At 50.1% G+C, this 12,106-nt stretch overlaps 3 protein-coding genes across 3 annotated transcripts; 2 read left to right on the top strand and 1 right to left on the bottom strand.

Annotated features, from left to right (window-relative positions):
* Positions 1 to 243: 243 nt before the first annotated feature.
* Positions 244 to 6,054, top strand: FOXG_03199 (uncharacterized protein). Its single transcript, XM_018380803.1, has 2 exons — positions 244 to 2,447; positions 2,497 to 6,054. Exons 1-2 carry the CDS (start codon positions 1,575 to 1,577, stop codon positions 4,576 to 4,578), a joined length of 2,955 nt encoding a protein of 984 aa, XP_018237164.1. The 5' UTR covers positions 244 to 1,574; the 3' UTR covers positions 4,579 to 6,054.
* An 18-nt stretch (positions 6,055 to 6,072) lies between these two features.
* Positions 6,073 to 9,676, bottom strand: FOXG_03198 (beta-N-acetylhexosaminidase; the record flags this gene model as incomplete). Its single annotated transcript, XM_018380802.1, has 6 exons — positions 9,167 to 9,676; positions 8,882 to 9,000; positions 7,548 to 8,828; positions 6,271 to 7,499; positions 6,140 to 6,223; positions 6,073 to 6,090 (listed from the first exon to the last, which is right to left on the bottom strand). The coding sequence occupies exons 1-6, from the start codon at positions 9,559 to 9,561 to the stop codon at positions 6,073 to 6,075; spliced, it is 3,126 nt and encodes a 1,041-aa protein (XP_018237163.1). The 5' UTR covers positions 9,562 to 9,676.
* Positions 9,677 to 10,105: 429 nt separating this feature from the next.
* Positions 10,106 to 11,545, top strand: FOXG_03197 (N-acetylglucosamine-6-phosphate deacetylase; the record flags this gene model as incomplete). Its single annotated transcript, XM_018380801.1, has 4 exons — positions 10,106 to 10,486; positions 10,539 to 10,600; positions 10,637 to 11,215; positions 11,263 to 11,545. The coding sequence occupies 4 exons, from the start codon at positions 10,106 to 10,108 to the stop codon at positions 11,543 to 11,545; spliced, it is 1,305 nt and encodes a 434-aa protein (XP_018237162.1).
* Positions 11,546 to 12,106: the final 561 nt, after the last annotated feature.

The following is a 12,106-nucleotide window of genomic DNA, read 5'->3' as shown; positions in this document are numbered from 1 at the left end:
AAGAATAGCCTGCGTTGTGTAACCCGAACTGATCTTCCGTTCAACGCGGATTGGCAGGGCGTCAATAGTTCGGTATCTGTATGTAGCTATCCGTCGCACAGTACCTGAGAGGGTTGCACCAGACGGGACATGACAGATTCGAGGGATTGATATCCAGGTTATTTCGGATTCTTCACAATGAACTCGTCTTGGCGACCGTTATAAAGTCATTTAATTGGATACGTGATACTCAAATGCTCCCGAGTAACCGTCGCTTGGGTCTGGCCTTTGCCGGCTGGAATGTAATAATTGAGTTCCTGTGAACCACGGGACGCGAGACTGAGACTCGCGTGGCTAACCCGAGACAACTCAAGTAGCACCACGGTTTATGTTTTGTCTTTCAACAGTGTATTTTAGGGGGGAGATTTTGACAAAAGTGACTGAGATCTCATCTATTACGACTCTATCATGAGGATATTCTCTGCTCCTTGAGCCGAGTTTTTCAACAGAATTGAACTCCTGGGCGTCCTCGAGGGTCTCCCATTCCAATTTGATCAATCAAAGTTGGCTTGTGCTTGACGGGTTACTAGATTTGTGATTGTGTGCACAGTGCGGAATGCGCCTTAGATCCGAATGCGAGAGGGGTAAACCTCTAACTAAAGTGGACCGTATTCCTCAGATCGCCAATACTGTACGGTCCAAGCCGTAACGCCCCCCCCTCGCCTGGAGACTCATCCCGTGCCAGTTGCTGGGCTTAGTGAGTACGCCACCAAAAGTCATCGACGTTCTGCACTGTATTTAGAGAAAACACTCAAATGCTAGTGGATCCCCTGAACTCATCACTCCAGTCCTTCTACAAAAGACGAGCTTGGCCAAGCGCGGACTTGACTAGGCGTCACTGGGCTGATATCCGGGTTCCATCGTACGATTTTCTACCCTCCTCTCAAACTGAATTCCTTGCATCCATCGCTCGTCTCCGAATCATCGCCCAAATCGCTTATTCTTCCATCAGCAATTTTACCTGCTACTCGTTGCCAGTCGAACCATAATCGCGAGACTGCGCTTCTCTTCCCTTGTTGTAGAACCCCTGTACTGCCCTTTCTCACCCGTCAACCGTTCGGCAACACCCGTTCAATCATTCGATCAGAGAGTCATTGAGACAACCATCGATTCATTCTGTGGCTGCAGCACGCCCTCACCACCGAACCTCTCTATCTTATCCACCGATTGATCGCCTTAGCAGAGGCTACAGGCCTGTCGACTATTGCAGGCTGACCCTCAGCACAGCCTGTAGCTGTAGCTGCCACTGGAGCTGGAGCCATAGCTGGAGCCATAGCCAGTAGCTGAGGCTATCGCGGTCAAGTCCACTCCTCGGCCGAGAGACTCAATTGAACAGGCCACGCCGGGAATAGAGGCCAATTCAACCCAACTGGACAGACAACATCGACCCTTGCTCTTAGTATCGTCGGCCAAAGGCCCTCGTCTTCCCGAAAGGCCTCGCTCGACCACGGCGACTCCTTCGGGGTCACCCCAAGCACTGGGTCTCTCAATCAGGCCATCGCAACTGCATTGCATGGTGCTGGCCTATCCCCATCATGCCCGGCTCCCGCTTCTCCGACATGGCCGACCATGATTCTACCAACAGCCTCTATGGCCTTCAAGATCCGAATCTAGGTGGTTTCGTCGATGATGGCTCGGTCGTGAAATCCGACCCCTCCTCAACCTCCCTGCCCAACGATTCCTCCCGTCCCCAGACCCAGCAACAATACTACGACGCTGCATGGCAGTTCACCGGCACTCCCCCTTACGACTCGTACGACCCCTCTAGCAGCACCGCACCTCCTGCTCAAACCAGCTATCAACCTTCTCCTTGGAATCTCGCTTTCGGTCAGGATCAGCAGAACCTTCAACAGCTTCCCATCTCTACCGGCATCGACGGCCTTCCGGCAACCACTCTCAGCCCCGAATCAATCTACGCCGCTTCAAATCCTTCCCTGCGACAGGCTAGTTTCAACGACAACACCGTACTTCAGCCAGCCCTTATCAGCCATCTGACTCCTGCTCTGCAGGAGAAGCTGCGCAACATCGCCATGCCGCCACATCTCCAATACCACTCACCGAAGAGCGCCTCTAGCCCGGACTCGGCAAATGGCGAACTCAGAAGGGGTGTTTTTTCGTCACCGGATCCTGCCGATGGATCTTCGAAAGCATCGCGAAAGCGCAAGTCTTCCGCCGACCCTGAGGACGAAGAGGAAGAGGAAGAGGATGGCGATCAACCAGTGAAGAAGACCGCCCATAATATGATTGAGAAGCGGTATCGAACCAATCTGAATGACAAGATCGCCGCTTTGAGAGATAGCGTTCCCAGTCTTCGCATCATGTCGAAGAGCGCGCGAGGTGAAGACACGACTGAAGATCGCGAGGAACTCCATGGTCTGACCCCAGCTCATAAGCTGAACAAGGCTACAGTACGCTGTGCTCTTTCTAGCGATATAACTCACGCTAATCCCTGGATAGGTTTTGAGCAAGGCGACTGAATATATCCGACATCTCGAGAAGCGTAACAATCGGCTACTCGACGAAAATGGTGCTATGCAAGCCCGAATTGCCGCCTTCGAAAAGCTTTTCATGGCCGGGGCGATGAATGGCGCCATCAGCCCTCTTCAGCAACCACCTACGCCAATCCAATATGCACAGGATGCGCAGCAGTTTGTCGGAGGCCCGTCACAGGACGGCAACGCGCAACCAGGAGGAATGATTCAAGTTCCCGATGATATGAAGAGAATCATTACGCAACAAATGGCTTCTGGCCAACCATATCCTGTACCCCAACAACAGTTTCGCGGTGGAAATCCCGCGCTCATTCGACAGCAGCAGCTTCAACAGCAACAGCAAATGCAGCAAGGTCGGTGGAACAATGCCGGCCCTTACTTTGGTAAATTGATGGTCGGCTCACTTGCCGGTCTCATGATTCTGGAGGCGATGCGTGAGGATGAAGTCAGCAATGAGAAGCCTGAAGGTCGTGGTTTGTTCGCTATGCCTATTCAGCTTCTGAAGAGTGCAGCGAGCGGCCTTGACTTGACCGTCGGAGGCTATCATCTACATACTTCACTTCGAATTATTCTCCTACTTGGAACATTCCTTTGGGTGTTTGTTCCTTCACTATTCACACAAGCTCCACAAAAGTCGAAGAAACCACAAGTCGGGGTCCTTCAGGCAGCGCCATCGCTCGCTTCACCAATTCATGTCCGCCGACAAGCTTGGCTTACCGCTATCCAGACCGTATGGGTCCCTCGTCACAATTTCTTCCTCGAGGCGGCAGCTCTCATCTTGAAGACTCTCAAGCTCAGCCTCCGAAATGCAATTGGAGTTCATGGTTATCAAGCAATCACCGGTTTGACTCAGGAGCAGGAAACCGCTCGTGTCCAGGCCTGGAGCATTGCCCTTGACTCGCAGTTGGCTGGCGGCGACGTTGAGATCAACAAGAGCCGTCTTATTCTCACACTCCTCGCTTCCGGCACTCTCCCCGACACTCCTGCTAGGCTCATGCTCAAGGCCCTCCATATTCGCGTTCTTCTCTGGGACCTGAGCCAGAACCGACTTCAACTTGGGGCAATCAACATCGTCGCTGCCAAACTTGCTCGTAGCAAGTGGAACGAGGCCCGTCAGCTGAATCGTCTCCTTACTCAACTTCACCGCGAGTCCTCCGAGCAGCATGACGACGATTTGCCCGAACATCTCGCTCTGTTAGTTGAACAGGACTGCGATGAAGTGCTCAACGACGATGTTATTCAGCGAGCGCACAACCTGGCTTTCAATACCGATACTGATTACAACGTTGTGACCCCTATGGATGGCATGGATTCTGTTGTTGATGATACCGCTATTGGATCTCCCCTTGATGCTGTTGCTGCCTGGTGGTCGACCCAATTCCTACACCGAACTTTGGTCGCCACATTGGAAAGGGACGAAGAAACGCTCAGCACTAAGGTAGAAGATATCGAACTCACCATCAAGGCTGCACCCTTGGGATCAACCGCACAGGCTCGGGCTATCGTGGCACGAGCAGTTCTCGTTGATAAGGCACGCGGCGCTAACATCGCCTCTGCCTTGCAATCAATGGGCAACGAAAAGGTCGATGCTCTCCTGAGCTCTTCCATTTGTGTCGTTGACTCAAGCTTCCAGGCTTCTACTCCCGATCTCCGACTTGCCCTACGATGCGCCATGGCCATCGCTCACCTCCGACGCGTCGAATGCACTCCTGGAAGCACCCACCAAGGACTCCGTATGATTGAGTCAATCATGACTCGTGGCAACGCCCTGCAGATGTCTCTTCTTGGATGCACCGCAACCCTCGAGTTGATGGAGGAGCTCTACGAGCACAAAGCAGCAGCTGAGACCTTCCAGGCCTCTCTTGAGCGACTATCTGGTGGTCTTCGTCTATGGATGGGCGGATCTCCCGGGGAGAAGTGTGGCGTTGCTTCTGATGTACGAGAGAAGGTCGTTAGCCGGTGCCTGGCCATCAACAAGAGCGTGGTGGGAATTGATTCGGATACCGGCTACGGAAGCCTTGATGAATGTGAAGATGACGGATGTTAGACGACCAGGAGCAACTTTTCCCTTTTACTTTTCATTTTTATAAGCGACATACACACCGATACACTTTTCCGCCACTCCACTTCGATCACCTCTTGACGATCTATTCTGCTTGTTGCTCTTCCGAGATGACTATCTGTACGAAAACGGTTATTAGATTGGTGGGAAATCCCGGTGCTTATTATTCACGGAGTTTTAACTTGGCAACGGGTAAAAGGACAATCAAACAATACATGGCGAAGGACATATTATTTTTAACGGACTTTCTGATGGACTCAGCATATGCGGAAGTGTGTTGAAGTGTTTCGACAAACAAAGATATTTTTCCTTATTCTCATTCAAAGTACATTGTTATGGCTTAATTCCCTGCTATCGTGTGTCGTGATATTTGCTGCTGAGTGGCGTGGTGAGCAGTCAGAATTGTTTAACAGAGGAGTTCAAAGCGATCTCAAGATGGGGTATCCGCAGAAGATACAATAGTATGAGTCTTGAAGGGCCTTAAACCAAAGCTGACGTAGGCTCATCATGCTTCTTCATAGGGAGGGGAGGAGACTTTGACTAAGATGGAACTTGCAAATTCTAGAAATCAAAGGGACCTTGACTCAGATTGAGAGCAGTCCTACAAACGAGAGCTCTGAAGACACAGATGATCTCGAGCGACCTGAGGACACTGAGCTGAGCCTCACATTCAAGGGTAAGTGCACGATATGAAGACTCCAGCGATGTTACCGGCCAGGAGGGCGAAGAATGCTTATCGCCGGTCCAACTGAGTATTCTGACGGTAAAATACAACAGTGGGCATCCTAGGATGAACACCCGGAGACCCTATTCAGCACGACGACACCGAGCAATTTGCCAAGTCTCCTAATGCCCTGATATTGGTTGAATTCGAATGGCTGGACAATACCAACTAAGAGCATGAATATTGACTTGGCGACCGATGCCTGACAAGCACTGGACAAGCTTGATACCAATTCAAGTGTTTAGATGATTTGAGAAACCATGCCAGAAGTTACCAACCTATCTTTAGAGGAGATCCAATCATTTGATTCACCAAATTCACATGGTTCTGCTGACACTCAAGAACAAGAATAGCTTTCCCGGGGAGCCTCGCAATATCTTCTGCCTAGTGTTCATCTCTAGGGCATCAGGCCGTGCGTGACATTCGAGTACAGGGAAATTTGAGACCGTTTTATAGTAGATTATGGCCAAGTCCAAAACCCCTTGCCGAAAGAGGGACTTAGCTTTCTGACTGGGATGGAGTGTTACGTTGATACTGGCGACTTCACTGCCAACACCAAGAAGTCTTCCTTCAAAGACTCGATGCAAGAACTGGGAGACGGCGTGGGAGAATATCATCGAAGTGTAGAATAATGAGGCATGACCTAGGATGTAGCAAAGCTTACAACGCATATTATTCAAGGCAGCATGTACTTCATTCGCTAATCATAAATTTCCCGGTAGATTCGTGATAACACATCCATCGTGTTCCCTTATTTATACTATGTTGGAAAACTGTTGTTTGTCAGTAGCTGTTGTAGCTTTAGAAGTGAGGGATAATTACATTCTCTGGGGAGTTTGTGATTTCCTCGAACTCTTGGAGTGTCTCAAAGCCCATCGCTGTGAGGGACTCAGTATCATCCACAACCTGATTTGTTAGCGACATTGAAACATTGGGGAGGATGGCTGACTTACGCAACCAAGGACCACTTTTGTAGCTTTGTGACTCCTGGCCTGACGAATGCCCATGAGCGTCAAACCTTGCAAGACGAGGGTTGTTTGTGGTCCAGGAGGTACAACTGGAGCAATGATGCCGCCGATGTCCTCAGAGCGTGATACCAATGAAGGGATATGAGTTTCCAATGGACTGCGCTGCTTGCAAACAATGATTGTGCCCAACAAGGTACCTGTCGCGTCCTTGGCCCGGACAATCCCACTCAACTTCGATTCTGACAGCGCATGACGGTACAGTTCTAATACCTCAGGGTTTGCGTTGTTACGAACATGGCTGAGAACACCATCCGCGTTGTCCAAATCATGAATCAGGTCAAAGCTGATACCGGCTCTCTGTATGCTCTGGGACAACCCTTCTGGGGCAGACCAGCTTGCCACTTCCCGTAAAATCATGTTTGATACGCGTCGTGGAAACTGGACATCCCAGCCACTGTTCGCAAACCACTCTTTGATTGTGTTGACCTCGACATCATTGGGAATGCCCAGGAAAACTCCAGGAAACGCTGACCCTATCTGGACTTGCTTAATTCCTCGTCGCTGCATGAGACTTCTGAGCGCCCGTCGATGAAGCGACCTTCCGATCGATACATCCCGTTTGGTGGGCTCGACAAAGACACCCCCAAGGATACCAACACCGTGAACAAAGTAAGTAGCAGCAAAGCCGTACAACGCGTTGGTGCTGCTATTTCTAACCACAAAATGTGATTCGGCAATATTGGCATTATTGAGCTGAAAGGAAGCAGCAGTTGTTGTGCGTAGAAACTGCAGGTCTGGTGCGCTTGCTCGGTGAACAGCTCGAAGTAGGTCGTTCAAAGCAGATGCGTCACGTTTCGCACTGTATTCTTCTACCAGCCAGTGCTGTCTGGACTTGAGAACCTTCTTGCTCTTGCGCAGTGTACCGGGGAGCGTCCCAAGGGGTGCAATTTCTCCAACTAGTGTCCTTGCAAGAGCATGGAGAGCGTTCTCGGTGAAGTCGAAGGTGCAGAGGTATGTGCCAATGGATTTATCCATTGCAAAATCATACGGAGAGCTGACTGCCACTACAATCAGTTGCTTTTTTTGACCCCTGGTTCGAAGCATAGAGCACATCATATCAACGTGCTTAGTGAAACCAGCTTGATAAAGGTTTCGATTGGCATCAGCCGTGACAATAATGATACAAGATGCTCTGTGGATCAGGTTTTCGTGAACTAAATCTGGTCAGAAGGAATTTCATCTACTGAAAATAAGAGTGTTACCTGGACGAACTCCATTAGCCGTATAGCTTGTGTGAAGTAACTTTTCATTACGAGCTCGAGCGAGAGACTTGCCAAATTCTCGGAAGACACCCTCTCCACTCAATATCGCGCTTCGGTCACGACCATTATGCGCCCACATCTCATGTTGTCCTTCTGCTTGGTTCTGGCTGTCTTTGGCTGCCAGTAACTTTTTGGTGAGTGAAGATGCAGGCAGCGGCTTGACTAAAGGGGTCAACAAGAGGAGCTCTTCTCCAGGATGCATTGAGGCTGTGAGTGGGATAAGTTTCTCCTTATCTCGAATGATTGTGATGGAATCATCGTAGGCTTGGAGTGATAGAGCAAGATGAGATGGATGAAGTTGAGAAAGCAAAGAAATGCCTGGAGGGTTCAACGCCTTCTCCCAAGAGGTACAGGTCGATTTCAGGTTAAGTACCCTTCTCAGAGAGGTAAAAATTCGCTCCTTCGTCACAATGCCATTTTCATAACCGAGCTTCAGGCCTTTGATAGCTTCAAGTTGGACGTCATAGGCACGGCAGAGGAGGACAAGGTCACAGCCTGCTTCGACGGCCATGATAACACCATTCTGGACACCAAGTTCATGACTGAGAGCCTCCATCTCCAAGCACTCTGAAATTGCGACCCCGTTGAATCCAAGCTCATCGCGTAGGAGCTCATCCACAACTTGATCTGAAAGACAAGCATGACTCACATTCATGGACGGATTGGATATGCCGCAGCCTCCAATGAACATAGCATCTAATTTTCCCGAGGCAACGGCATTTCGGAATGGAACCAGAGCGCTGATGCTGAGTTCCTCTAGTGTTTGAGTGATAATGGGCACATCTAGGTTTGAGCCCAGAAAGTTCAGATTTCCGTACGATGGGAAATGCTTTCCACATGAAGCAATTCCAGCATCTCGAATTCCTCGTAGAGCCGCCAGGCCATATTGTGATACTTCTTGGGGGTCGTCTCCGGTAGCACGCACTCCCAAAGGCTGGTAGCGAGCATTATTCAATACATCCAGGACGGGTCCTAGCATGAGGTTGACACCGCATGCCGAGATCTCAGTAGCAGTAGCCTTTGTCACTTCATATGCTAGGTCGGCCCGACCAGTAGCTGCGACGCCCATGGCACTGGGAAATTGGCATACGTAGTCTTCGTCAAAAAGACTGTTGACTCCTCCATTCTCCTGATCGAGGGCGATGAGAAGAGGTTGTAAATGACCAGCATTTTTAGCAATGGTCTGTAATTCCTGGACCAGCTCTGCTGTTTGCTGAGCAGCTTGGCAATGTTAGAGTAATGAAGCAAGACACGTGTCTGGAAGTAGAGCTCACATTTAAGGTTCTTGGCTGTAAGTATAATGGAACCCAGGTGATGATCCTCAATGAGGCTCCTGATCTGGGGGGTAACTTCAGTGCCATCCCAGCCCATAATCAGGATCTGCCCAATGGCACTACCGAACAGCCAGTTAGCATCATGATGTCGAGTGAGTGAATGAATGAAATTCTCCGAGATTCGGAGCCGAAGAGTGGAGAGACGGCCCTTGACATCCCGCGCCGTCCGGGAGACGCGACTCGACGGGACTGACAGGAAGTGAGGTGAGGTGAGTGGGTACGTACCGGTCAAGATCTTGCCATGCTGGATCCAGGTCACTATTGTCTGTATGGGCCATGATGGTTGGGCGGCGTCGATGCCTCGTCACATGGTACTTTGATCTCTTCTGCTGTGGTTCTGGCTCATCCCTTGATGGCCCCGCGTGCTTGAGGTAACGATGAGATGCATTGACACTGCGGTAGCCTTCTCGAGAGGATGAGCTAGACGTTGACCCAGCAGGAGGAGGGGCCATTGGAGTGGAGGTGGAGTGTTGCCGACCGCCTAAACCTCGGCTGATGCGATTGGTGTATATTGATTGGTCAGTTGTGGAAAGAGCCAGCTGTTGGGCGATAGGGAAGTGGGGTCGTCCTGTTTCGTTGGCTGTTTCTGATGGCAGGCGATTTGATGGGTTACGCCCCATGAGTTAACGTTACATGGAACAACAGCAACAAATGGTCGGCGACAAAGAGGTCCGTTTCACGTTGTGTTGCGACGCGAGAGATTGAACCAGGTAAGGATGAACATTACTTCTGAGGCAAAAATGGACGGATGGCATGGTCTTTGTATTCCACTGCACCCTGGTCTCTGGCTGTCAATATGCACAGCAACATAGCAAAAGGGAACCATACCATGTTCAGACCCAAAAATCCCCACACAGTCTCACTATCACGGCTTCAACGATGGCACCGTCTGCTTGGGACCAGATGGCACGGTTACTGAATCGTAATGACGAAATGACTTTTTCCATGCTATCTGGAAAAAAACGTGGCCGCTGTCGGCGGCTTGATAGGGCTTTAGACTTCCGAGGATGGACTCTCTGGAAAATACTAGTATACCACGACTCGCCTTTCATTTTATATGATTCATTGTCCTTAGGGACTTTCAACTCAAGATAGAAAGCATTAAAACAACCCACTTTGAGATATCTAATTCTTCATCACAGACTCCCTCAGCCCATCTTCAATATGCCTATCGCCGTCTCGCCGACCCTACCCAAGAATGGCCTCACTAAGTTCACCAACTGTCGGTTGCTGAAGGGCAACGACTTGGTCTGGGAGGACCTTTGGGTCAGCTCCATTACTGGCAAGATCATCGATAGCCAGGCTTCATTCTATGGCGGCCGCAACATGCCTGACAATACTCTTGACCTTGGCGGACGCATCATTGCACCAGGTCTGATCGAGTGCCAGCTCAACGGTGCCTTTGGCTTCAACTTCTCAACCTTACTGGATGACATGTCCGAATATGGCAAAAACATCCAAAAGATCAATCGGCTACTGGTCAAGACAGGGGTCACATCGTACATCCCAACCATCACCAGTCAACGGCCTGAATTATACCAAAAGGTACGCCTCCCTTTTTGGTGGGGCAATCGTACATGAAGCTAACGCCTGCCAGGCCCTCCCGTATCTTGGCCCGTCTGGGGAACTGCGGATCCTATCATACCGTAGCAGAATTCGGTAAGCGTTCGATTGTGTACCCACTGATTTCTTGAGTCCCACCAAGAATGGAGTTCACAATGTCGATGTCCTCACACAAGCTGAATCGATAGAGGACATTGAGCAATGTTATGGTCGTGAGAATATAACCCCTCGCTCCGATGGCGCGCCAATGCCGATCAAGATGATTACAGCAGCGCCGGAACGCGGACAGATGATGAACCTAATCCCAGAGATCACATCAAGAGGAATCATATATTCAGTTGGCCACACCGAGGCAACATATGAAGAGACATCGCAAGCTGTTAGTAAGGGTGCTACAATGATTACACACCTCTTCAATGCCATGCGTCCATTGCATCACAGAAACCCAGGTGTCTTTGGAGTTTTGGGCAAGGCTGAGAGTCTGCCACGACCTTACTTTGGCATCATCTCAGATGGCATTCATTTGCATCCTACGACTATCAAAATCGCCTACAGCGCTCATCCTGATGGCTTTATCCTGGTCACGGATGCTATGCATCTTGTTGGTCTCCCGGATGGGGCCTATCCGTGGACAAACGGAGAATACACATGCAACATTGTCAAGCAAGGTTCTAAATTGCTCCTCGAGAACTCTGACACGATTGCTGGGAGGTACGTACTGATCTACCCTACGGAGCCTTGTATCTAACTCTCATCAGCTCAATTACTCTCCTCGAGTGTGTCAATAATTTCAGACAGTGGACTGGGGCTAGTATTCCCCAGGCCCTTGGAGCGGTCACATCAACACCCGCAGCCATGCTTGGCTTACAGGGAGTCAAGGGTTCACTAGAATCGGGGGCTGACGCAGATCTGGTGATTTTGTCAGACGGATACGAAAGACAGGACGAGGTCAGGGGAACGAATGAAGTTCTCGTGCTGGACGAAGTGTGGAAGTTTGGTGAGAGGGTGTCTGACTCTGCCAAGGAGAGCAAGTTGATGTGAAAGTTTGGTTGGCTTGGCGTTGCTGTTGGTTCCCGTCCTCATGATAAGAATAGGTATGCTGCATGAAACAGAAACTAGATTTAAAAGAGCATTATTATTAGAAAGGCAAAGACCTAGGGAGCATTAGCTGGAAGCATTGGGCATGAAGCAAGCATTGATAAATAAAAGATTACTGCAAACGCTGCAAACGTTGTGCTTCATTTTAATTGACGTTGATGGGATAATAAAAACCTCCTGGAAGATGCCGAAATGGCAAACAACGCTAAGAACAACTCTTAAAGCTTCCTCTTATAGCGCTCCCTTTTAGCAGATGACAATGCCCGCGGGGCCTCGAGTCTTCACATGAAGCTCTGTCTCGGCCAATTGTTGAAGCGAATGCCAATCAACTATCAGAGCCTATCGCTGGGAACAGTAAAGGGTTGGCCAGCCCAGTGGGTCTCTCCACAAACCTACCTACAGTAGCTGGAGGTCGGCAGCCCAGGCCCTCCACACTCTCTCCGTCTCCGCCTCCGCCTCTCCTCATACTACCTGACTATCTCTACCTCGCTCTGCTCGACCTTT

The sequence above is a fragment of the Fusarium oxysporum genome, chromosome 8 (genome assembly GCF_000149955.1).
Source record: "Fusarium oxysporum f. sp. lycopersici 4287 chromosome 8, whole genome shotgun sequence".
Classification (NCBI taxonomy): Eukaryota; Fungi; Ascomycota; class Sordariomycetes; order Hypocreales; family Nectriaceae; genus Fusarium; species Fusarium oxysporum.
This window is presented reverse-complemented; position numbering and strand designations above follow the sequence as displayed.

Coding starts and splice junctions, on each gene's coding strand:
- FOXG_03199 (XM_018380803.1), top strand. CDS start 1,575: ATGCCCGGCTCCCGCTTCTCCGACATGGCCGACCATGATTCTACCAAC. Junction 2,448..2,496: donor ATAAGCTGAACAAGGCTACA/GTACGCTGTGCT, acceptor ATCCCTGGATAG/GTTTTGAGCAAGGCGACTGA.